General features: G+C 44.7%; 1 protein-coding gene, 2 non-coding genes and 1 pseudogene across 3 annotated transcripts; 3 read left to right on the top strand and 1 right to left on the bottom strand.

Annotated features, from left to right (window-relative positions):
* The first annotated feature begins 9,929 nt into the window (after positions 1–9,929).
* Positions 9,930–18,401, top strand: LOC109786383 (peroxisomal ATPase PEX1-like; annotated as a pseudogene).
* Positions 18,402–22,432: 4,031 nt separating this feature from the next.
* Positions 22,433–22,504, bottom strand: TRNAT-UGU (transfer RNA threonine (anticodon UGU)). Its single transcript has one exon. It is a non-coding gene; the product is annotated as a tRNA-Thr (tRNA).
* A 109-nt stretch (positions 22,505–22,613) lies between these two features.
* On the top strand, positions 22,614–22,685 carry TRNAT-UGU (transfer RNA threonine (anticodon UGU)). The gene has a single exon. It is a non-coding gene; the product is annotated as a tRNA-Thr (tRNA).
* A 218-nt stretch (positions 22,686–22,903) lies between these two features.
* Positions 22,904–23,809, top strand: LOC109786380 (mitochondrial carrier protein CoAc1-like). The gene has a single exon (XM_020344952.1). The coding sequence runs from the start codon at positions 22,904–22,906 to the stop codon at positions 23,807–23,809; it is 906 nt and encodes a 301-aa protein (XP_020200541.1).
* Positions 23,810–25,855: the final 2,046 nt, after the last annotated feature.

Raw genomic sequence — 25,855 nt, 5'->3', positions numbered from 1 at the left:
GTTATGATACGGAAGATTCTAGAACAAAGGAGAACCACTGTTGTTTTGAGATTTGTGCATTATGCTTAAGTTCAACCATGGAGTCTGCTAGATTGTACATGTGGCAAAATCCGGTGGGGGGCTAGAAGATGGTGCGAGGGGCCGAGTGGAGGGAGACTATGAAGGAGTGCACAACTGCGAGATCGGTATTTAGAGAGAGGGGCGAGAACGTGCGCTGTTGCGCGCAGTGGCGGAGCCATGAAAAATGTCCCATGAGCTAGGGGGCCAAGCATTGCTAATCCTTTACGAGGAGGGCCAATTCATCAACTTAAACCATTTTTACCAGCAATTGTCTAATGATCACATTCATTAGCCTCGCTATATAGTGATGTTAGGGGGGCAGGGCCCTTGCTGCCCCTGTCTTCGCCATTGTGCGCGCGTCTGAGAGATGAAGCGGAAGGCATGGATAATGAGAGGGGGGCGTTGGATATATAATTAATGTGGGTGTATTAGCTATATATGTAATCCTATATAGAGAGGTATAGATTGATCGATGTGGACGTGGGAAAGAGGGTGAGACCTCACTAGATATATAGATTGATCGATTTATGTGGAAAACTATGAAAGACCTAGCTATATACACACACACATAGAGGAACATCGATCGTTGCGCATGCACATGAGAGATAAAGAATGCCCGGTATGATGGAGAGGGGGATGTGTGTGTGTGCCTTCATGGGAGACCGACCTGAAGAAAAAGATTGCATGTGTGCGATGGATAATGCCGACTGGTAGTGTGTGTGCATGCATGCACGAGAGAAAGTTAGTGGTACAATTATAAAGAGAAGACCAATGTGTGGGTGTAAAAGACTAGGTGAGGTCATAATCAATGTAAAGTTGAATTCAAATATTTGAATAAGAGATCATGATGTTTGAAACCCATGCATGCATGAATATAAAGGAGATCTGCGTGGTGTGGTTTGGAAACGAGCATGTTGTAATGTATACACATAGAACAAGGTCAGACTGGTTTGAATTTGAGATGCCGATGGCAGACATCGTTTGGCCACATTGCATCCGTGCATGGACACACTATTCTAATTGGAGATGATGGGTGGCTTTCGCATCACATATCTATATCTATACCCCTATATATATTATATTTATATTTTTCATATAGTGTGCGGATAACTTTAACTTTGAAAGATGGTCGTTGGATGAGGCCAATCTGATGGTGCAGAGCTGGCAAATTTGAGCACTACTGGCCGTTGGATATCATCTAGATTCCACCAGATTTTTCCACATTTACTATCTAGAAGACTCTATGGTTGAACTTAAGCATAATGCACAAACCTCAAAACACAAGCACTTCTTCTTTGTTCTAGAATCTTCCGTATCAGAGTTGCCCAAATGTTTTTCTACATGATTTGTTTTTACTTTATGCCTTACAACGCACAATTCCATGAATCTTAAAATAGATTAGCTTTCTTATAAAAACTAGATGATTTTGAATGAAATGAACTATAAGAATTAAACGAACATCTACATCATGCATATATGACTCAAAGCTTACATGCTATAATGTGGTATTTATTCATAATTTGGTTGCCAAATCTCATGCGTGCAATGCACGTGTACCTTACTAGTCTAAATGGTGTCTGTGTGTGTGTTGTGCGTAGTATATCATACTAGTCTAAATTGTCTTTTTTTGGGTACATGTTAAGCTTGTTCTCCAGAAATTTCAAGCCGCACCTTGTTATGCCGAAATTTCAAGCTAGCGTCTCTGTCTATCGTGCTGCGAAACTCCCGCCTCTTCAACCCGCGCCTTGTTACCCCGAAATATTTAAGATAAATCTTTGTCTCGTTGTGCTCCGACAACTCCCTCCATCTCAACCCGCGCCTTGCTATTCCAAAATTACAACGCGCGCGAAAACTCCCACCTCCTGTGAAATCCCGACACGCAAAATGCCCGTGATACCCCTGAACCGAAAGAACCGCCTCAAATCGGTGGGGGTACTTTCGTAACTTACCCCACATTTTGGACAAGCGCGTCTCTAAGCCATGGTTCCCCACTCCCATCCCATCCGCCCACCCATTCGTACACCGAGGCCGGGAAAACCCGCGAAGCCCCACACCCTCCTCCGTCCGCCACCCAGCCGGAGCCTCTTCCCCGACGACGTCATCCACAACAACACCTCGACGTCCCTCATCCACCGTACCGGATGAGGATCCGTCGTCGATATGGTCGTCCCGCCGGTTCAGCCACCCCATCCTCCACCTCCAAGGAGCTGCCCCGACGTTCCCCTCGTCTTTCGCGCCACCTCCATTCCCACACCGCCGTCTTCACCTGCACCACCGGAAGAGCATCATCATCATCGTTTCCTCGGATGAAGCTGCGGCCTAATCGGCGCCACCAAAGAGGTTGTACACTAATCGCTGCATTTTCTTCTTGATTCGATCTCATGGTGCTACCGGCGCTCGGTCCCGAGCCGACACGGCGCGGCTCCATCCACGGCGGCGTCGCCGGCCACTTCCTCCACGGCGTCGCTCCCTCGGCGGCGACGTCCACATCAGTAGGAGCTGTTGCTGCTTTAGCTCTCGCTCGCGCTGCTGCTCTGCTCTTGCTCTCGGTCCCCTGCCTGGTCTACTCTTGCTCGCGCTACTGCTCTCGCTCTTGCTCTTGCTTGCGATGTTGCTCCGATTTAGCTACACTTCAGTCGACTGAATCGACTTTTGGGTCAATCAATTTTCAGGGGGTAGGGGGCTCGCCGGAGTTAAGGAAGAACCAGCCGCAGCGGGAAGGGGGCTCGCCGGAGAGGTACCCCACTATCTATCTTAGGGTTCAGGGTGGGGGCGATGGTCGCCGGCGGTGGTGGAGCGGTGGCGTGGGGATCGCCGGAGAAAAAGCTCGACACGGGGGGGCCTAGAGGGATGGCCGGGGCGGCGGCGGACCGGCGGTGGGGAGTGTTTTCGGGGCAGGCGGGGCGGTGCACCGCCGGCCGCGGGTGGCGGGGGGCGGCTGTTTGGCCGGTGGTGGCTGGCAGCTCAGGGGGTGGACGTTGAAGATGAACTACAGGCCCTTGATTTCGTATCCAATGGCTGCAAAATCGACTGACCAGAGATGAAAAAGTCAGTCGACTGACGTGTAGCCTCACCTCTAGTGCGTTCAGTTTCGACAGCGAAATTCAGTTTCGACAGTTAAGTTCAGTTTCGATAGTTAAATTCAGTTTCGACAGTTAAGTTCAGAGATGAGTGGCCGATGTATACATCTAGCACTTTGTGGTTATGTATTTTACGTCATCTATTGGAGATGCTATTAGAATTCCACTCAGGTTAACGTTGTCTCTCTTGTCCTGCTTCAGCCTCGGCGTCATACAACTCACCGGAGCTGCTCCAACGACGAAACCCTCCATCACAGCGGAGCAGTACCTCGGGCTCCATCTCTAGACGCCTAAGATCTTCTTCCCCTCCTCCGACAGCCAAGTCAGCCGGAGCATCCTCACCGGCCAACCCAATCGCGCTGAGATCGACATGGCTTCGCCAAAGAGGTTGTACACTTCTTGTGGTTTGACTTAATCTCACCATGCTTCTTTGCATCCTGTGATCTTCCAATTCTTGTGAACCAAACACCCAGATTGGCAGAAATCCTGTGTTTTAAATTCTCTGTTTTGCACGTGCATTCCTATCCTATTCCTGTCTATTTCCTATCCCTGCATTGTTAGAATCCTCAAATTCAAACAAGCCCTTACACAATTACTTCTGTTACACATATGTGTAAAAGAAAACCTTGTGTGGTTTGTCCTGCTCCTACGGTGCTGTGTTCCACCCCAGCTCAGCTGCTCCAACGACGGAAGGGTTCACCACAGCAGGGATCCGCTCTCCAGACCGTCTTTCGCCGCCTTAGATCTTCTTCCTCGCCGCCGGTAGCCACGACAACTGCATTACCATCATCAACTGAGCAGATAACCTTGAGGACTACACGGGTCCGCAAGAGAGGTCACACTCTTCCGTGTCTGCTTACGTTATGCATCGCTTAATATGATGACATGTTACTTTATCGTCGTGTTCACCTATTAGACTCCGACTCAGGTCCAAACTTATGCTGAAACTTGAGTTTTTAAATGGTTTGTGGGGTACATATTGGGGCAGCAATCAGTACTATCTGTCTACTATCTGGTTAATCTCGGGTGTCTACTATGAGTTTCATGTTGGGTGCAAACAAACATTAAAGGAGCCATTATCTGTATTTTTTAACTAAAGCTATTATCTGCCTGCTATCATTTGTTTTGAGTCTATCCACAGTTTGCTACCATCACTCTGGATTCGTGCATGCACTCCTTACATAATCTCAATATGTTTTATTCCTATGCATGTCAGTTATTGTACACAATGGAACTGAACATGTAGAGCAAAAGAGATGAGCCTTGTGTGGCAATAAAATTTCATGCATACGTCGCTCCATGGTGGGCGCAAAGGCAGCCCCCCCTCCACCCATTTCGGATCGTAATCAAGAGGAAGATAACTGTTCTTAGGGGATTCAGAAGCAGAAGACCACTCCTATTTACCCCATGAGGTCTTCGCTCTAACTTGGCATGCTGATGTTGGTAATATCATGCATATGGTGCCTTGCATTGCTTACTATATACATCAAAGATGTCATCTGCTTAGTTTAGACATGCTTTGTGTCAATGCCATCTGTTTAGTTTCTTTATCGTATATGTGAATCATGCAATGCCATCTTGTTTAGCCAGGCATCATATATGTGAATTTTGCAATGCCACCATGGTTAGCCAGTCATCTTATATGTGAATTATATCATGACATCATTTTTTTACTACGTGTTAAATTTGTCAACAATCTTAGTACATTCAATTACTCTTCCTGTGCATCAGCCATTCGGCACGGTCATGGAAAAATCTGGAGTGGAAACAAGGTCTTCAGAGCAGACAATGCTATCTGACGAAGCGCATGTCTTGCTGGTTACAGATAGCTCCTCAGAGGAGGATTCAGAGACAGATGACCAGTCCTACCCCCCCCCCCCCGAGGTGCATGCTCTAACTTGGCAGGGCTATGTTGCTCATATCGTGCGTATGGTATCTTGCATTGCTATGTCATTTGCTTAGTTTAGACATGCTTTGTGTGAATGCCACCTGTTTAGTGTCTAATTACCATATATGTGAATTATGCAATGCCATCTTGTTGCAAGACATTATATATGTGAATTATGCAATGCTATCTTGTTGCAAGGCATTATATATGTGAATTATGCAATGCCATGCTGTTTAGCCAAGCGTCATATATGTGAATTATATCATGCCGTCCTTTTTTTTGTATTTCTCATTGCTTTTGTCGACAATGTTTGTATATTCAACTGCTCTTCCTGTGCATCAGCCATTTGAATTGGTGATGGAGAAATCTGGAGTGAAAACAAGGTCTTCAGAGCAGATAATGCTACCTGGTGAAGCAGATATCTTGTTGGTTACAGATAGCTCTTCAGAGGAGGATTCAGAGGCAGATGACCAGTCCTATTATCCCCCTGAGGTGTATGCTCAAACTTGGCAGGGTTATATTACTCATATCATGCATATGTTGTATTGCAATGCTTAGTTTTTACATCATGTACACGATATTGAATGTCATCTCCTTAGTTGACACATCATATATGCGATTGCCCTCTGCTCACTTCCTTAGTATATAAATCATATATTTGAATTATATCATGTCAAGATATTTACATAGACAGCATGTATCTAAATTATGGCATGCCAACCCATTTTCTAAAGACATGGTTATATCATCTCATCATGTTCACATAGTCATCATATTTTGAATTGTGTCATTCTATCCATGAATTATATCATGCCATCATGTTTCCATCGACGGCAAGTTTGTGATTTATGGCATGCCAACCACTTTAATAGACACATCGTATAGTTATATCATGTCATCCTGTTTACATAGTTATCATATTTTGAAGTATGTCATTCTATCCTGTTTAGTTAGCCATCATACATGTGAAATTGTGTCATGTTATCCTGTTTAATTAGCCATCATATATGTGAAATTATGTCCTGCTATTCTGTTTGGTTAGACAACATAAATGTGAATTATTTCATGCCCTGTTTTCTTCCCTACTATCCATTACACCTGTCTATCTTACAATGTCTGTACATTCAATTACTTTTCTTGTTTATCAGTCATTTCAATTGGAGGGGGTGATGGCAGTATCTGTGGGAGTAAAAACACGGTCTTCAGAAAAGATCGTGCTACCTGTCGATGGAGATAGTACCACGGTTGTACTTGCCCAAGAACCAGCCGCACCACACATAACCCAGACTCACGTAGATTGTATCCCTACCCAGTTGGACAGAGAACCAGCTACACCCCTTCTAACCCCAACCCCAGCAGATAGTAACCCAGTTCCCGTAGCACCGTCTCCACCACAGAGCACCCAAACACGAGCAGTTAGTAAGGCAACTGCAGTGCCCAAAGCACGAGGACCATCACTCCGAACCCCAAGTCAACGCTTAAAGTAGAAGTAGAATTGTTCTCAGGTCAGGTTCCGTAGCTATGGTTCATACTACTTTGCTCTTGCATCACTGTATTTACTCATACCAACTAATTTCAAATTTGAAGGATGCAATTGAAACTCCAATGGCGCAACATGTATGTTTTAAACCTGTTTTTTTAACGTGTTTGCTATTGTAACTTGCTCTATATTGATTTCAGTTTCAATTGAATAAACAATTATATTCTCATGCCATGCACCTTACAAGTGTTGTTATTGCTGTGTAGTTTCCCACACTTATATTCTGTCTAAGCCGCTTTGTCTTAAATAGATATGATTCGAACTGTATCTATCTTGATTTGGCAACATAAACTAGAATGATATAGAACATACAGTGACCATACTACATAGATATATGTTTGTTTCATGCTGTTATCCTGTCCACCTTACTACTGAACTGGTTTACCAAAATGAGTTTCATATACTACATTGTAAACCTGTGATGTGTTTGTTTGTTTCTCTTTTAGAATGCGGATAAAATATTGGAGAAGAGTACCCCGTTATGCAATGGTACAGGAAGTAATGCAGATAAGGTTCAAGATAGTGAGACATCCCTGTTGGTCTCCAAAAAAGCTGATAAAAACTATATTGAAGACACTAAGACAACCCCAAAGTCCTGTCTTGATGTAGTGTTCGAGTTACTGGCTATTACTGCTGGCACCAGCTCTTCGAACTCGCTGCCTGGATCAGTTCGGCTTCTTGAGTCTCAACTTCAAGTTGAAAGACATCGATCAGATGTTATGCAACAGGAAGCCGAAGGACTGAGGAAGTCCCTGCACAATTCAGATGCATACTTTCTGGTGCAACAGCAAGTGCTGGAGGATTTAAGCGCTAAACAAGAGAAAGTTAATAAGCTTGCTAAGCATCTTGCCAGCATTATGGGTACCCAGGATATTGTTTCTTGAGCTCTTTTGAAGTAGTTTCAGTCCTGGACTTGTTTTTGCTGCGGCGTTTATATGCTGCTTTGTTCCCTATATTTGCACTGGTGGCGAACTTTGATGCCCAGTGGATGTAATATGTGCAATAGCCATGATAGCATAGCGTAAGTTGCTTGCCTATTTATTCCCTTATTGTCTTGTTTATTTGTTTTCTTGTAGTCAGTGCAGTTCTTTTTCCGCGGTTTGCTAGTGGCCACAATAACCTATTTTTTAAAACTAGGCCACATTAACCATGGGCTACATATTTACTGTAGTTAACATGGGCCTCCTATGGGCCGTAGAAACAATGGGCCTTCTAAGGGCCGTAGAAACAATGGGTCTTCTACGGGGCGTAGAAACAATGGGCCTTATACGGGTCGTAGACACAATGGGCCTTCTACGGGCCGTATCATCAATAGGACTTCTACGGGCCGTATGATCGGCTGGCCAAACATGGGCCAATAACAGATCACATTATGGCCGTAAATGAGCTAGAGTTGAAATCGTCCGTTCATGGGCCGACCATAACGGGTCGTCGTTAATCGGTCGTATTTGATGACGCTATGAAAACGGCCCAACGTATTGACGGGCCGACTGTAACCACGGGCTGAATTTGGTCCACAAGCAGAAAATGACAGTAACGGGCCAAAAGTAAACGAATGCTGGAAATGATCCCAAGAATAAATGGGCCCTGAGAAGGCCGAAAGATAACATGGGCTGGAAACGGCCCAACGGAATAATGGGCCGTTAATGGGTATAAAGTGATACATTGTTTATTGCGGGCCAGTTTTACCACGGGTCGTTAATGGGCCAAGGGTCACTAAGGGCCTCATATGGGCCGAAAGACGTCATGGGCCATACATGGGCCGAAAGTTAAAAGGGGCTGGAATTATATTGGACGGCCCAGATGACGCTACTGGACCTAATTCGGATAGGTCGTAAACGGGCCCTGGGTTAGCGGGCTGTAAATGAGCTATATGCGAACAGGCCGTTAACAGGCTTGCCGTGGGCCGGCCCGCCACCTTTTGACCAAGTCAAACGGGCCGGCCTTTTCACAGGAATGGGCCTCTGTTGGGCCGTGCCACGTGTCGATGTATCATAGGCGCTTTGGGTCCAATGAATGGATGACATCTGTCCCAACGGCGAGCCGACACGTGTTCTGTCCAGCCAATGATGATTTTACACGTGGAAAATCCCCATTGGTCGGGGCTGTTAACGGGTTATCGGATCTAAAACCGGACCCGATAGCTTAACGGCGTTCCGTTACAGTGGATGCCACGTGTCGGTCACCCTTGACGAAAGCACTTCTGTGACGCGCGATTTATCGTCATGGAAGTGGATACTTCCGTGATGGTAATTTTGGTAATGTCAAGGAACACTTCTATGACAGCACATGTATGACTATCTTGATTCTGTCATAAAATTGTCATGAATGTACATGCATGACAGAAAACGTGACCTACTATGATAAACACGTATCATCACGAAATTGTATTTTTTTTGTAGTGTATAAAAAAGGTCAAAATACAAGTCATATAGATACCAACCTGACAAAACTGAAAGACAACAGAACTCTAGTCTTTGCACAAAGAAACATCAACTAAGAAAGAAAATTACAATCAAGACTGACAACACCGTTGAGCTTGACTCTCCAACGCCCCATGACTTGCCTCGGACAACATCATCAATGCCACCAAAGGAAAAAACAAACAAACAACTGATCAGCTCATCACCTAAGCTCGACACGGCTCCATCGCTGATATGCAACTTTTCAGACCTTCAAAGTAGCTTACCAAAGGTGAATCCGTTTGAAAGAATCTGGCGGGGACAGGAACCTAGGCTGCAATCAAACCTGCCCCCCCCCCCCCCCCCCCGCGCCCTCATGACTAAGAGGCCGGAGAAGGAAACCATATGTGTCAGCCACAAACCATCAACCAGCACACAATCAAACTAATTTTCAGATGCCGCCGATGGACTGCAGCAAACACCGTCCAACAATGGAGCCCGAGGACACAGTTCCATCACGAGAATGCCTGCCACCGCATCATCCTTGCTTGAACTTTCAAATCCATCCTCAATCATAGGACCACGTCGGAGTAGGATTTGAAGAAACTTTATACAACGCCGCCATCATCACCGCCGAAGCAAAGACGATAAACAGTCTAAAAATCTAAATTACCAGAGTCTAAAAACGATCCATACACGTGGATCCGATGACCCCCTCATCGCTGACAACCGAAGTCGTCGATGGAGGGGAGCCGCCGGCCTCCGGCGACGGAGGCGAGTCTCCTGACTGCAGAGGTGAGATCGCTTTTTCTGTCTTCGGGAGGAAGAAAGAAAAGCTGCTGCGTTTTGCCCTGCCCTCCAGCAAACGTCCTGAAAAGGAGACATAGGAGAGGCAAAAACTCCGTCCGATGGAATGGAATACCAGTACAATACGAGAGGCCAGGTGCAGCGTAATGCGTACAGGCGCTGAGGCGCAGCCCACAATACGGAAGTCCCACGCACAGTAGCTCCGAGCATCCACCGGCCCGTCTACCGCGCGTTCCGTTCCGTACGTCGCCGGCCTCCGCTGATCGAGCAGGCAGGGGTTGCATCGTCCATGGAGGTGGTGGTGCGCACGGTGCCCGGCGTCCGGAGCTGCTTCGTCGCGCTCCCCCTCCCCGTCATCCAAGCCCTCGAGCGCACCGCCGCCGGCGGCTCCCTCCCCGCGGTCCTCGCCCTCGAGCTGCGCGGCCCCGACGGGGCGCGCTGGCGTCTCGCCTGGGCAGGCACCGTCTCCGCCTCCGCCTCCCCAGATGCCGTCGAGGTAAACTGAAAGCCGCCACCTTTAATGCGCCTCCTTCCTCCCATCGCACGCACGTAGTGCCCAGAGAGGATGGAAAGTTTTGAGTACAGTTCAGCTGTGATTCCTAGTGGAGCTTGAAATTCACTCTCCCTAAATTAAAATCGTGAGAAGAGATGCAAGCTTCAGAAATCCTTTCATCAATCAAACTCACAAACTGGTAATCTGGTAGTTGCTGAACTGACGATGCTGCATGTTAGTTTATATTTTGACAAGTGGCTGAATTTCTCAAATATGAATGGTTCAGAATTCGAAGGTATTTGGTACTGTATATATTTATCATCTTCACATCGAACGGTTTTGGTGTTTGCTTGTTATTTGTGCAAAGCATGCAAATCCCAGAAAATCGAATTTCATGGATGGTAAAGAATCTGAAATTCTGAATTGCCAGCAATGTTCACGCACATTCTTATTTCTAGGTTTCCCAACAATTTGCTGCATGCATTTCGCTACCTGACAATACGATAGCATCACTGAGTGCTGTTTCTGCGTTGCCAAAAGCCAAATTTGTATCTGTGGAGCCAATAAGTGAGGAGGACTGGGAAGTATTGGAGCTTAACTCAGAGTTGGCAGAAGAGGCCATTTTGAAACAGGTAACAGCATATTGGTCGGCGCATCTTAACCATTCAATTATCACCAAATCAGCATTACGATAAAATACTAATGAACATTTCTTTGGAGGAAGGCAAGATGAACATTTAGATTGCTGCTCGACGGTATTGCTCCATAAAAAGTTCTATAGTGATAAATCGACGAAATTTATTAGTTCTGTTCCTCAAAAAAAAAAGTTATGATGCCATTGCAAACTTACGTACGAAATATTACATACATGGAAGCATGTTTTTTATTAGTTTTTCACGAATCAGGCTAGTCTAGTTTTACATGTGAAGCATCCTATGTAAAAAATCATAAGTTGTAGGCTGCCCATATATCCGCATCTAAAGCTCTCGTTTTTTTTCTTCTTAACTTTTTTATGCTTGATGGCCACTTTTGGTTTTTAATGTAGGTTGGTATTGTTTATGATGGTATGAAATTTCCCTTATGGTTGCACGGCGATAATGTTGTGGAATTTCTTGTTATTTCAGCATCACCTAGTAACTCAATAGGTGAGTCCAATCAACTAATTATCCATCATTTTTAATGCATGTTAACCTTTTTGTTCCCTATTTTGTTTTCTTAGTTCAACTTGTTCCTGGAACCGAAGTTTCTGTTGCACCAAAGAAACGAAAAGGCGATGCAAATTCTATCGAGTGTGCCCCTAAACAAGATTTACTCAAAGCACAGCCCCATAAAAAGGCACTCCTCCGTGTTCAGGAAGCAGGAGGGAAATATGTAGATCGATTTGAATATAACGGAATTCAACTGGGTGTGTTTGTTACATATGCTGTACAGATTCACCCAGATACTGCTGTAAAATTGTCTCTCAGTAATCTTCAGTTGGTGAGTATCACCCCTAAATTCTCTCCAAAGGATAGTACAGAAAGTGGAAAAGGTTCTGATCAGCAGATCAAGGGTTCAGTGCCTGGTATGAAGAGGAATAGTCACATTGTCGTCCACATCATATTATCAGATTCTGTTGCTAAAGAGCATATTATGCTTCCTCAATCCATCCGCTGTTACATTGGAACATGTGCTCATTCATGTAAGTATCTTTCAGATCCTGACATAATGTGCTACACCCATTCTTTTTTGTAGAACATAATGATCATTTAATATGTGTAGCAGATTATGATTTCCCGATACGTCTACTGTTTTATTTAAATAGGTTGATATTTATTTTCTTGTTTCTGTTTTTTCTAAATAAAATATAATGTTATAACTATATTTGTGAGGCATATTATCCTTCTCGAATCCATCCTCTGTTTCATCGGTTTAGTACAAAAATCAAGAAATGGAGAACAGTATTCATTCATATAAGTTTATTTTAAATCCTGATATCTATTTTCCAATCTCTTTTTAATTATATAATGGATATATCTGTGATTTATGAGGTAAGTGATGCAGTTGTATTTTTTTCGATCAAAATTGTCTTTTCATTGGTTTACTTCTTTTGTTTTGGTTATGATTTCGTTAGTAAGGTGTGTTGTGTTCTGTGCACTCCATAATTGCAAAAGAAAAGTAAGCACCACTCTCAAAGACCTTAATTTTTAGTTAAAAGGCCGAAAGAGTTTGTACAAGCAGTAAAAACTGCTTTACCCTACAATATTGCTGCAATACAAGTCAAATGGTATTTCTGTGTGCAACATAAATGAAAATAAGCAGACAAATTAACAACACAATTTAGCAGAACACTCTACTGGCATTTCTAAACTTTATTTTAGTAGAAATGTGCTAACGAATGAAGTTTATTTGTAGGGGTTTATGTGCAGAGATTCTCACCCGCTGTAAATAAGAATACACCGGCAATAACAATTCGTCCACTCCACTTTAAGATGCCGGAGAGAAATTCTGATGATAACAGTGAATTAGACTGTCAAGAACAGGATATTTTCCCAACGCTGGGTGAGATATCTTTAGCTGATGATCCTCTCACGGATGATAACATCAGCATGTCGCGTGGGTTCAATGATATTACTGCAGCTGCAAATTGGGAAGAAAGTGTTAAATTGAAACAGGAGAGGTCTTTCATTATATCATGGCTTATTGGGCAGCTAAAGGGAATCTCCTCTCACATTGCCCAACCTGAACTAAACACAGTGCTTCTGCCGTCTGAAACATTACTTCACTTTCAAGTGATTGATCAATCAAGAGGCAGTCCTGTTGACCTCATTTACCTCTTGACGACTACCTCTGATTTTGGTGTTAAGCACAAGAAAAATGAACTTGTCACGGCAACTGAGTATGGTATTGATAACTTTGAGCAGGCTCTTCAGAAGTTGGAGTTGAATAAGGCTACATCCCTTGATTCAACAATGGAACGAGCAAGGAAATTCTTTGACAGAGGTCTTTCTTCTTTAAGTTGGCTGGAGAACGAATTTTCTGATATAGAAAAAAGTAAATCCTTTTTTAGACTTGCGTCCAACCTTTTATATGTCATAATTCATGCCCCTGATGACCATTATGCTACTAACAGTATCCATCATTTGACTGAATCTTGATGCACTTCTCTGTAGGGTTAAGTGTCCTTTTGTCTTCAGCATCTCTAAAATTATTGAGTAGAATAAAGTGTCCCTATCCAGGAAATGTTCTTGTATATGGCCCTCCAGTAAGCACACGTTCTTACCTCTTAAGATTAATTGAAATCTTATATGAATCTGGTTCAAATATCTATTTTGCACTAGGGTTCTTCTGAAATGTCCTCATTTCTTCCTGTTCTTCCGTACTACTCTTTTATTTGTTACTTTTGTCTCATTTCAGGGTTCTGGGAAAACAACCTTATGCAAAGCTGTTGCAAGACACTTTGAAGAGCATAAAGAAATTCTGGCTCATGTGTAAGCAAATTAGTTGCCAATTTGTCCTACTTGGTTGATTATGTTTTTGACCTTTGACTGCCAAGTGCCAAGTTGTTGGAATGCGCTCATAGTTGGCTAAGTGCAGTTACCTAAGTTATAGATCATCATAAAGTGACCTTCCTTTTCTTCTTTTACTCATATTTTTGAAGTTGAAGTGTATTCTCATGGAGCAAAGCATGGTATACTGTTGGTTAAGTTTTTCATTTTCTTTTATGGGAGAAAAATAATGGCGTAGTATTTCATAGTGTTGATAGGAAGCGCCAGATGGTTTCGAGTTATCAAAATAAGTTGAGTAGTTGGCAATGAAGTAATGCTGAGTGTAATTCAGTCAAAAAAATTCAGGCCTTCTATTGCTTTGAAGTTGCTCTGTTTCTTTTGCAAAATTGTTTTACTTTTGGGCAAATGGATTGAGTGCTTATGTGCTGATGAATAAAACATGTTAAGCCAAATATTTTGTTTAAACTGATTTTGTTTTCGAAGCTGTGGTGAACCTGAGTTAGGGCGTCATTTGAGTTTTAAATAAACATGCTTCCATAGCACTAAATATTTCTTTACATAGTATTAATATGTGCTTGTTTTTTCATATGTAGGGTTTATGTAGACTGCTCAAAGCTAGCTACTGAGAAGAATAAGAAGCAGCTTCAGCAAATTGCAGACTATATCTATGAAGCTATTGTTCACCCCCCTTCAGTTGTAATATTCGATGATCTGGACAGTCTAATTTCATTCTCCCCGGACAACCTAAAATCTCAGTCGTCCAATTCTAGTGCTATTGTGAAATATTTGATAGACATGCTAGATGAGTACAGAGTAAGTCTGTCCCGAAGTTTCACACTCTCATTATCTATTTAATTTCTGTGAGGAAACACCCATCAGCTCCAGGGACACCTAAATTTCCATTGGATACAATAACACTTGTCATTGTACTGTATGTTTTTTTTTCACTAACGTGTCTCCATGCTCTGGTTAGGATAAAAGTCATGGCATGTGTGGGTATGGACCTGTTGCATTTCTGGCTTCAGCTAAGTCACTTAAGTGTCTTCCTCAAGAGTTGACTTCCTCAGGTTTTTATCCCTTACCTATTTCTCTGATCTTAAAGCTCAATCATCTTCTTTGAGAATACACAGGAAATCTGTATATCCTTTATTTCCCACTGGAGATCATTTCATTCATTAGACGAATTGTAAACACAGCAAGTTGCCTGTAGGCATGACAACTTAAGACAGTAGTTTAACAAATACAAGATATAAGTTGACCCCTAACCTACTGCCCACCTAAGAGCAGCTATCTTTCTATCTCACATTTGAACAACCTGTCTAACGGTGCTGGGCCCGCCAACCTCCAAAGCCTGCATACTTTCTTGATCTCCACCATGAGTGCCATGGAAAATGCAGTCATTATGCTGCTTGCAGATCAGCAATATAGGGAGAGATTCTAGTCGTTTAAAAAACCCTTTATGAAAAATTGTGACCACTCTAATCTTTATTGCAGGGAGATTTGATCTTCATGTCCAAGTTGCTGGTTTGTCTGTGCCTGCTCGTATAGAGATACTGAGGCAGACAATTGTCAAGCTTCACTTACTATGTTCTGCGGAAATCATCAGCAACATTGCTTCGAAATGTGATGGTTATGATGCATATGATTTGGTAATCTTATTTTTCCATAATGATGCATTTCATGTTAAGATTTTTTATGAAGAGTCACTTATTTCTCGCTTGGGATGTTTTGGCATTTGGAGTCTGTCATAAGAAAAAAAATCAAATTTGGTTACTTGTTTTTCAGCAACTTAATCTTTTGGGTGTATTAGTTACTGCGTAAAACTTTGTATGGTACCATAGAAATATGTCCAAACGGTTGGAACCTGGCTAAGCTTTCAAGTTCACATCATAGACCTGATGGAGCAAAGACATAACAGGAGCATGCTTCTGTTTTGTTCTACACTTGTGCTCAGGGTTATTTTTTATTCTTTTTTGCTTGTATTTTTTAGTTTTGATCATGCCTTATGTATTCCTGTATTGTAGGAAATTTTGGTTGATAAGGCTGTGCTTGCTGCTTCGGATCGTTTGCTTGGGTCTTCTACTGTAAATCTGGTGGAGGAAGACTTCCTGAAAGCCATGAGGAACTTTTCTCCTGTTGCGATGCGTGATATTAGTAAATTTTCGCCTGAGATTAGCAATGGATGGGAAGATGTCGGAGGACTTTCCGAAGTTGTAAATGTTATTAAAGAGGTATGCACACATAATAATTCCAAATGTTGGAGGATTGTCTCATCAAACTCAAAGTTTTATGAACAGAGAATGAAATATTCCGTGTGTGTGTTGCTCAGGAGCTTCCTGCTTACCTTTTCTCATTCTTCATTGCAGACTATTGAATTGCCACTAAAATATCCAAAGTTTTTTGCTGGGGCTCCTGTAAGGCTGCGATCGAACATCCTCCTGTATGGCCCAACAGGCTGTGGCAAAACCCTTTGTTGTGAAATCTGTAGCTGCTGCGTATTCTTTACGGTTCATTCCAATCAAGGGGCCAGAATTGATGAATATGTACATTGGTTCTACTGAGCAATATGTGAGGAACCATCATTCTGAATTTGATTTTCTTTTTCTGAATCAACGGGCAGGATTGCAGTGGCCTAATTAGTTTACAGAAGCAAAAGAGTCAAACGATTTATCATTCCTTTTGCTCTGCCACTACTAGCATTTCACGATCCATTAGAGGTTTACCTTCCATAGTATGTTGCATAGTTACACATCCGTAGTCAACCATAAGCTGTAAATCAGTAAAAGATAAAAAGCATTCTAAAAACTAAACAATGTATAATTGGGTTCTGATTTTAAGTTTTTTATGCATAGGTTCGTGATACGTTTGCAAAGGCAGCTGCTGCAGCACCTTGTTTACTTTTCTTTGACGAATTCGAATCTCTTGTACCACAGCGAGGAAAACATGGTACACAAGTTACTGACCGTGTTGTCAACCAGGTAAAATCAACGGAGGCTCCTGCTTCTTAATAACATTCATGTTACCTAATTGGTTTGAAACAATGTGATTGCTTACTTGAATTACTTTTGTACCATTTGTGCAGTTTTTGACGGAATTAGATGGTGTAGAAGCTCTGACAGGAGTATTTGTATTTGCTGCCACCAAGTAAGTTACTGCAAAGGGTAACAGATGCATTATCTGCTACCAGTAAAAAAGAAACAAATTTAGACCCTCCAAAATAATTTTTAGAAAGAAAAAAAAGAAGTCATTTACCAGCAGGCAGGATTCGGCAGGTTTTCTTGAGTCTATACTATTACTATCTAACCTTCTAAAATAGCACCATGATACCAAAATACTGCTCCTGTGGAAGGTTTGATCCAATTCATGAATTTCTGGTCAATAGGGGCATAAAGTGCGTACTTTGCTAAGTACCCCATTCATTTTCAAATAGAAGTAACTTCCCCAAGTAAAGAGCCATATTGATTCTCTCACGTGTTGATTAGGAAATTGCTTCTGGCTACCTTTGCTTCCATTCTTTCCCCTTGACTCAAATTCTGCTATAGAAATCACACATGCCTGTGAAGAATAATTTTGGTTATTCCTTGCAAATACAGCAAGCCGCGCGAAATTGATGCTGCACTATTACGACCTGGAAGATTTGATCGGCTTGTATTTTGCGACTTTCCGCAAAGGAATGAGCGTCTGGACATTCTCAGGGTGCTCTCCAAGGAGGTAAAATTCTTGTGGAAAGTTACTTCTCTTATCACTTTATAGGTATGACATGGTGTGTTCAATTTGCTTTTCCGTTCAACATGATGAAAATAAACTTGAGATCTACCTCTGTGGGTTGGGTGGTGACATATATGCTCCTGTTTACATAATTGGAAATACGCCCTATGAGAACAAAATTTGGCAAGGATTGTCATTCTGACCGGTGGCAGAACTGTGGGCATTGTTTCAGCTTCCTCTGGCAAGCAATGCCGATCTGGAACTTCTGGCATCAATGACGGAAGGGTTCAGCGGTGCTGATCTAAAAGCTATACTCACGGACGCTGGGCTGGAAGCTGCCAAGGAGGCCGTGCGACGCCAACCCGGAGATGGTAGTGGTGATATCCCGCAAGAGCTGCCTCTTATCACCAGGGGAACTCTCATGTATGTTGCTTCAGAGGCTAGGCCATCGACCTCGGAGGAGGATAGGAGGAGCTTGAGGGAGATGTTCAGCCAGTTCTCAACTTCTAGGAAGTCTTCGATTTCCACCGAGGTGCCACTTTCTTTCTGCGCCTCCATGGCGTTTTCTTGCGGTCTAGTTGACTCGTGTTACTTTTGTTACTCTGCTTGCTGCTGTACTAAGATGAGATTTATTTGTGTGATAGCAGAAGAGAAGGGAAGCAAATGGCCAGGGCCAGAGAGTAGCTGTAGCCGAGTCATGACAATTGGTTCATGTGAACTCTCTCTTGTAAACTGGTACCGTCGATCGCTGGTCTATCCGCAGGCCGGCCGGCGACTCCATCTCATCCGGAGTAGGGTGGGCGGTGATGACCTGGCGATGGCATTGAACAGAAGCATGGAATTGATCCGACATGCCGTGTACTCCATCTCATTCAGGAGCATGGGGCCATGGAGTATTTACTTAGTTTGGAGCATGGGTTTTGTAAATTTCTGGAGTGCGGAGGCCTGGATGTAGGGGGCATATTGGATGCACTGATTTACTAAGATGACTGATTAACACCTTTAACGATGATTAAAAAAATCCTGAATGTTTTTGACAACATACAATGTACCATGTCTCAAGAAATCCACATCCAAATTTGACTCACAGCTCAAGAAACATAAAGTGAATCCAGTGCTCATCGTCATGCATTACCCATAGAAGACAGGCGGCACCGGTGTTTCATTGTTGCACTTACGAGGAGCCGGTCCAAGAGCGGCTTCCGCGGAGTGTTTGTGGGGAAGGAAGGGACAACGGGGAGGCCTGAAGTGTGGCGGAGGATGGGAGAGAGAGGTGTGCCGGCGGTGAACAGTGGCCGACAAACATATGATATTGGAAGGGCCGGAGATAGCGGGGCGCCGACAGCCTGGGTGGGCATGAGGTCGAGCCGTCGATTGGTTGGGCGGGCTCGAGGTCGAGGGCACTGACGCATCAGCCCATGACAATTGAAGCATGGAGTGACGTAGGGGTGAGCTCTAGAGATGAGGTGAGGCCCCTTAGTGAAAAGGAGGCAAAGCATTTTATATACACGGCGGTGGGCGGTGGGGTTCATGAGGTGTAAAGAGTCTTTCATAGGAAACTGGACATGTGATAAGAACTGCATCTCCACAAAAATCACAGGGGCACATAGAAATCACACACCATCACGTCCCCCGAAATACGCATAGCACGTGCAGACAAATTGCCCCGCAGTCCCAATAAAATCCCAAAGGCCCGAGAAAGAAAAAGAAAGGCCTACGGAAATAGGTTCTTATAGTTATTATTAAAGAAACCATAGGAAACATATGAATCCAACATCCGTTGTTACGAACTCACATGAATGCCACTATCTTTGCTCCGCTCCCCTCCTCTAGGGTTATCACACCTCAACCATGAGTCAAGGGTAAACGTGACGCCTTGAAAACTCAAAGGAGAAAAGGGATTCATCAAAAGACATTCAAACTCCTTGATATCATCAAATTGCCAACCGTCATGGTGAGAGCAGCTCTAATTGATAGCCAAACGTGTCCAGCCCAAAAAGGTGTTTTTTTAACCCCCTCTAATTGATGCGCAAAAGGCACCTATACCCCACCAAGCAGAACCAACATGTTGCACAAGCCTCACTCGGGGTAGTTCTTTGCACAGAGAAAGTAATCTCCCGACCTCCCTTGATTCCTTAACAATATGATGGTTGAAGGCTATCAATTGACCCCTAACCGTCTAGAAGATGCACACCCTTCAAAAGTAACAAAAAAAGCAAAGTCACTTGGTACAACTCCACAAAAGATACTTAAACAAAGTACTTCTCAAGAACCCAAAAGTAACAAGCAAAGCAAAGTCACTTCGTACAACTCCTCAAAGTATTTCTCTCACAAATCATACAAATGTTGTAAGAAGATAGGAACACTAGGTGTAGGTGTTTAAGAAAAAAAATACATGAGCTTGGCCTTTAAAGAATCATGAAAGTGTTCATGGAATCACCCAAGAACTTCTTTTCTTCTCTTCTTGCCTTGAGACTGTCTAGACTTGAAAAAAGTCGCAATTCAAATGGAGTGAAATGACTGGTTATTTTGCCACAAGGAAGGGGTATGCAAGTCTATATATAGAGCTCGACAGAAATCTAGCCATTATCTTAAAGAAGTAACTATCCTAGAAGTACCATAGAAATATATCTCGGAACTACTAGACACGCTCAAAATATTGAACGGACAAAACATGTACCAAAATCCTCACTGAGAACACGACACCCAGAAGTACCGGGGTAAAGTAGAGCGGATGTTTCAGACGACAAAAAGGTGGGTCTTTTCTACCGGATATAACTGACTCAGAAGTACCATGTAAAACAACGTCTCTATAGTACCATAGTAAACAACGTAGTTATCAATTGAAAACTATGCTGGAAAGTACATGAAGGATTTACCCAGGAGTACCGACCCATGTTGCAACTCGATGCAAAAGTATCTCATAAGTGCTCAGAAGTGCCGTGAAAATAGTTATGCTCGGTGATGCCAGAACGAAAAGGAAAGGTTTCAAGAAACATGGCCCGACAGTGCCAGAACAAATTAAGCGGCAGTTCTGACGCTGGAAAAATGGGGTTGCTGGAAAGGGTTAGTTCACTCCATACGGGCTCAATATTACCGGGTAGGAAACACAAGGTGGTGCCGGGGCTTAAGAAAACATAGGAGTTGAGTAGCTGAAGTGGATTATTTTTAGGCCTTTGACTTTAAACAATATCTTGAAAAGTTGGAGCTAGTGGTCACAATTGATATCACTCAAATCATGAGGAATATTTTTCTTGAAATAAACTTAAAAATGTTAGTCCCCTCAACTGGTTTGTCATTGAACACCCAAATCCAATAAGGGTATCTATATGAATTTTCATGGCTCCCAACCGTCATTTGCGATTCCACCGCCGTTGATTTTTCTGCCTCCTCTGCATCTATCCAGAGTTGCCCCCATATCGAAACCATCCCTGCTTAATGAGCCTGCTGATGATGGTGTGCCACATCCCCATCGTACCCGAGCTGCGTGGGCAGGCGTCGTCGAGCTCTATCGCGATTCTCCCATCATCGTGCTCAACAACAATGACCTGGCGATGGAGGTGGAATCTAGCTCTAAGTTCGACCCCCCCCCCCCCCCTCACGTAGTATGAGCAGCTGAAGCACAAGCTAGAGGAGGAGAGGATTGCCATATTCGCCTCTGCCAAAGACTATTGTGCATAGCTTGTCGTCCGCAAGCAACGTGACATCGAGAAGCACCGTGCAATCGAGTCCTCCCATGCCTAGTATTACCGAGAGCGTGTGGCCCATGAGCAACACGCTACCAGCGAGCGCCGCGCAATAAAGGCCTTGTAAGAGAGCTCTCCTACTGCAAGCAGCGTGTCGCGACGTACGAGGCACCACATAGCCCACGACTAGGCTTGGGAGGAGCTACAAGAGGACATTGCTGCCGACAAGGAAACACATAAGATACTAGTGCCGGCTGAAGATTTCATCGATATTTCATCTAACGGCGAGGCCTAGTTAGGTGACACAGTTTTAAGTTTTTGCATATAGTTGTTTGCCATGGTATGAAGGCTTGACTTTTGTGATGTTCAAGTAGGTTTTAGTTATGTTTATCTTAGACTTTTATTTGAGCTATGTTTAATTACATACCTTGAATTATTAAGTTGGAAGTGAAGTTCAATGATGAAGTATATGGCCAAAACAGGGGAATAATAGCTTTTCAAATGTGCTTTCGGGGGTAATGTTTTGAGCATGGATTAGAAACCACCCTCCCCGTACCCATTATTTTTGCGGAATTCAGTTTTGGGGTGGCATTTTGGAATTAGTTTTTGGCCGTGAGTAGAGTTGATCCGAGGTGCTCCATATTGGATGGAAACAAGGGAGAAACTCGAATCTTGAGCTGACTTTACTATAGATTACGTACCGCAGCAGACTAAGGCATAGCCTAGTGGTGGGGAGGGGTTGATGTCTTCCCACCCACCCAGGTTCAAGGCATGATACTTGCAATTTGGGTTTGTTGCACCAATTATACTGTAGGGGGTTCCCTTACAGTCTTTCTATCAAAAAAAAACAGATTACGTACCGTATGCTAGATGAGATTAATCATCATGTATTCACCAAAGGAAAAACGAATATTCTTAGGAAAAACCAAATCAAGCACTTGCAGAAGGCAATGCTTGTCTAATGCGGAAGACGTTAACTTTTGTTGACCAGTAAGGCCAAAACCAAGATAGTGTAGATGCTTTAAACAACCAATAGATTCTGGGAAAATTAATCACGATAATTGTACAAGTCTCGAAGATCTGTGCTGAGGTTTATATATACATCTTGCCAAGTTTATGTTTGATCAAAGTGCGGAAAGGTGCAGCTAAAAAAAAAGATGCGGAAAGGTGACAAACATATGGAAGAAATTTTCTTGTTCAGCTATTCATAATCAGTTAATGTTATGGTTTTAGTTCGAACGGAGGGAATACGTAGGAAGTAGCAACAGATAAGAAAAAACTGCCCTCACGCAGGATCGAACTACGGACCTTCAGTTTACAAGACTGACGCTCTACCACTGAGCTATAAGGGCTTGTTTGTTTTGTGATTGTATACATTTTATTAACTAATGACTAAATTAATAGAAAATGGCGTTGACAATTGATTATTTTAACCAATGTATACTAAAATGAATCAAAACAGCCCTTATAGCTCAGTGGTAGAGCGTCAGTCTTGTAAACTGAAGGTCCGTAGTTCGATCCTGCGTGAGGGCACTTTTTCTTCCGATCTTCCTCTCAAGTTCACAATATCTTATACCTCCTTTATTTTTTTGCAACCCAAATTTCGTACCGTAATCAAACTCTTTCACAAAAGATCGTGATGAACTCTGATTCCGATGAGTCGCCGGGATCAAACGATCTACACGTACGGCACCACAGAACCAACCGATGGCGCAAACCGAACATCAACGTACGTTGCTGGTCCAGGAGCGATGGCCGACCCGACGCCGACGCGTGCGGGCACCAGAACCAGCGGCATGGCCGCGAGGAGCGGTGTAATGTTCGACACCGCGGTCGCCTCGACGCCGGCCTCCGCCAGGGAGATGCTGGCCGGCGGCGTCGCGGGCGTGCTGGCCAAGACGGCCGTGGCCTCGCTCGGCCGCGTGAAGCTCCTCCGCCGAACGGGCGGCGAACCCGGGGGCGTCGGCGCCGTCCGGACGCTCGTCGGGATCTACCGCCGGGAAGGTGTCGCGGGGCTCTACCGCGGCAACGGCGCCAACGCGCTGCGCGTGTTCCCGTCCAAGGCGCTGCACTTCGCCGCCTACGAGCGGTACAGGGGCTGGCTCCTCGCCGCCACGGCCGCCCCGTCGTCGTCGGCCGTGGACGTCCTCGCCGGCTCGGCCGCCGGCGGCACCGCGCTGCTCGCGACGTACCCGCTCGACCTCGCCCGCGCGCGGCTCGCCTCGGGCGACGGCGCGTGCACGAGCGTGCACGGCGTCCTCCGGGCCGCGTACGCGGAGGGTGGCGGCGTGCGCGGGCTGTACCGCGGCGCGTGCCCGGCGCTGGCGCGCGCGCTGCCCAGGGCAGGGATCAAGTTCGGCGCGTACGAGTGGCTCAAGCGGCGGCTCCCCGAGGGGTACGACGGGCGCGCGGACGCGCAGCTGGCGTGCGGGGTGGCAGCGGCGCAGCTGGCCAGCACGGCGACGTACCCGCTGGGCGTGGTGCGGCGACGGATGCAGCTCGGACTGGCAACCGGTGGCGTGCTGCAGGGCATCCGTGCCATCGCGCGGGAGGAGGGCGTGCGGCGGCTGTACGCCGGGCTGGGGATCGCGTACGTCAAGGCGGTGCCGGCGGCGGCCATTGGGCTGGTGGCTTACGACCAGATGAAGCTTCTCTAGAAGCTGCCAGCCGGCGGCTACGGCGAGAGTGTCCACGCACCCTAGGCTGGCCGGCGGCGAGTGCGTAGTTTGCTGGTGAATACAGGAGAGCTGGTGATCTCGTCACAATCGTCGAGCGCGTAGTGAAAGTGAAATAGTAGTACGACGTAGGTAGATTCTCTTGCATGCTTGTGCTTTTTGGAAGTCAGAATTTCTGACTACTCCGTATATATATATCTGCATTTTGCAATCTCATAAATGTTTGGATAGTTCAACCACCATCTGAGAGCATCTCCAACAGCCGTGCTACGCGCGGCGCGCTAAAAAACCTTTTGCAGCGCGCGGATTGCCTGTTTTTGCGCGGCGCGATGCGCTTGCTCCAGCGGCCGCTGCAAAGTTTAGCGCGCGCGAGCCGGTCCAGCAGACGCGCTAAACTGCAGCGCGCGCGAGCAGCCGGCGCTTGTCATATGTTGAGTTTTGGAGTTGATGATGTTTGAAACATGAAAACAAAGACATAAATCCAAACAAAGTTCATGACATAAAAGTTTAAATTCATGCCCACAACATCATCCAACCAAGTTCAAAATCCGAACGAAGTTCATGACAAAGTTCACACAAACGAATGGCACATCTCAACAATCATGACTCATCCTCGTCTCCGTCCTCCTCTTCCTCCGATTCATCTTTCTCATCCGAAGACGATTCTTCCTCCTCCTCTTCATTGTCGCACGCCGCATCATCATGTGGAGCTCGGAAGGTGTTGGCAAGATCTTTAACGGAAGGTGTGTGATGAGGCACACCGGAAGACATTCCGCCCATGCCGCCCGGAGGTGCTCCCATGCCTCCCATGAGAGACGCAAAACTCATGCCTCTCATGGTAGCTCCGAAGCCACCCATGCCTCCCATGGTCTCCATGGTAGCTCCAAAGCCACCCATGCCACCCATGCCGCCCATGGTAGCTCCGAAGCCACCGATGCCTCCCATGCCGCCAATGCCACCGCCACCCGTGCCGCCAATGCCACCGGCCTCCCATGCCGCCAATGCCACCGCCACCCGTGCCGCCAATGCCACCGGCCTCCCATGCCACCGCCACCCATGCCGCCCGTGCCACCGCGAGCGCTCGAGTGTGTGGCGCGCGGAAGCAGGCGCACCAAAAAAAGGCGCACGATAGCGATTCGGACCGCGCGCTGAACTCTTTATGCCGCGTGCACGGTTATTACGCCTCCGCTGGAGCTCGCTTAGTGATTGCGCGCGCTAAAACCACAAATTTACGGCGCATCGCTTATATAGCGCGGTTGTTGGAGATGCTCTGAGATACATGTTGTGTCATATGCTGCTAGCATTTGATTGACATTTAGAAGGAAATGTCACACACTCTCTTCCTAGCCAAATTTTTTGGAATGTCTCTTCATAGCAAAATCTACTTTGAAACAAGTGCGCTCTCTTTATTAATTGATGATACATCATGAAACATTATGGTACAATTGAAACCATTAAAAAAACATTATGCTTTTTTTGAGCTAAAAAACATTATGCAATAGTACCATATGAGCGCACGAGATTGTTGGGCCGCTTACTAAATCAGTCCGTCGCCAGGGCAGCAGGGGTGCGCCGGAACTATAAGTCGCTTACTACGACCTCGAAGATAGCGTCGTCTCAAAGAGTTCCCTTAGTGGTCCGGCGAGTTAGATTTTTTTATTCGTCTTTTTCCTTCAATTTCTTTTGGGTTTTCCTTCATGGTTTCTTTTCAATTTTCAGTTCATTTTTTCTGTTCCTTTCATTTGCTTTTCTTTGGTTTTCTGTTTTCCTGCATTTCTTCACCGGTTTTATTGTTTTTATTTTAGTTTTTTCCCTCTTATTTTCTCAACACATGCCTACTTTTTCCAACAGACACTGTACATTTTCATATACTTGTGGAAAATATTTTGACACACAATCAACATTTTTCAAATATATGATGTATATTTTTTAAAAATATATGGTTCAAACTTTTTTTGCGGGACGTTTCAAACTTTTTTAGAATACATGATAAACATTTTACAATTACACATTTAACATTTTTTAATA

The sequence above is a fragment of the Aegilops tauschii genome, chromosome 5 (assembly GCF_002575655.3).
Source record: "Aegilops tauschii subsp. strangulata cultivar AL8/78 chromosome 5, Aet v6.0, whole genome shotgun sequence".
Taxonomy (NCBI): domain Eukaryota; kingdom Viridiplantae; phylum Streptophyta; class Magnoliopsida; order Poales; family Poaceae; genus Aegilops; species Aegilops tauschii.
This window is presented reverse-complemented; position numbering and strand designations above follow the sequence as displayed.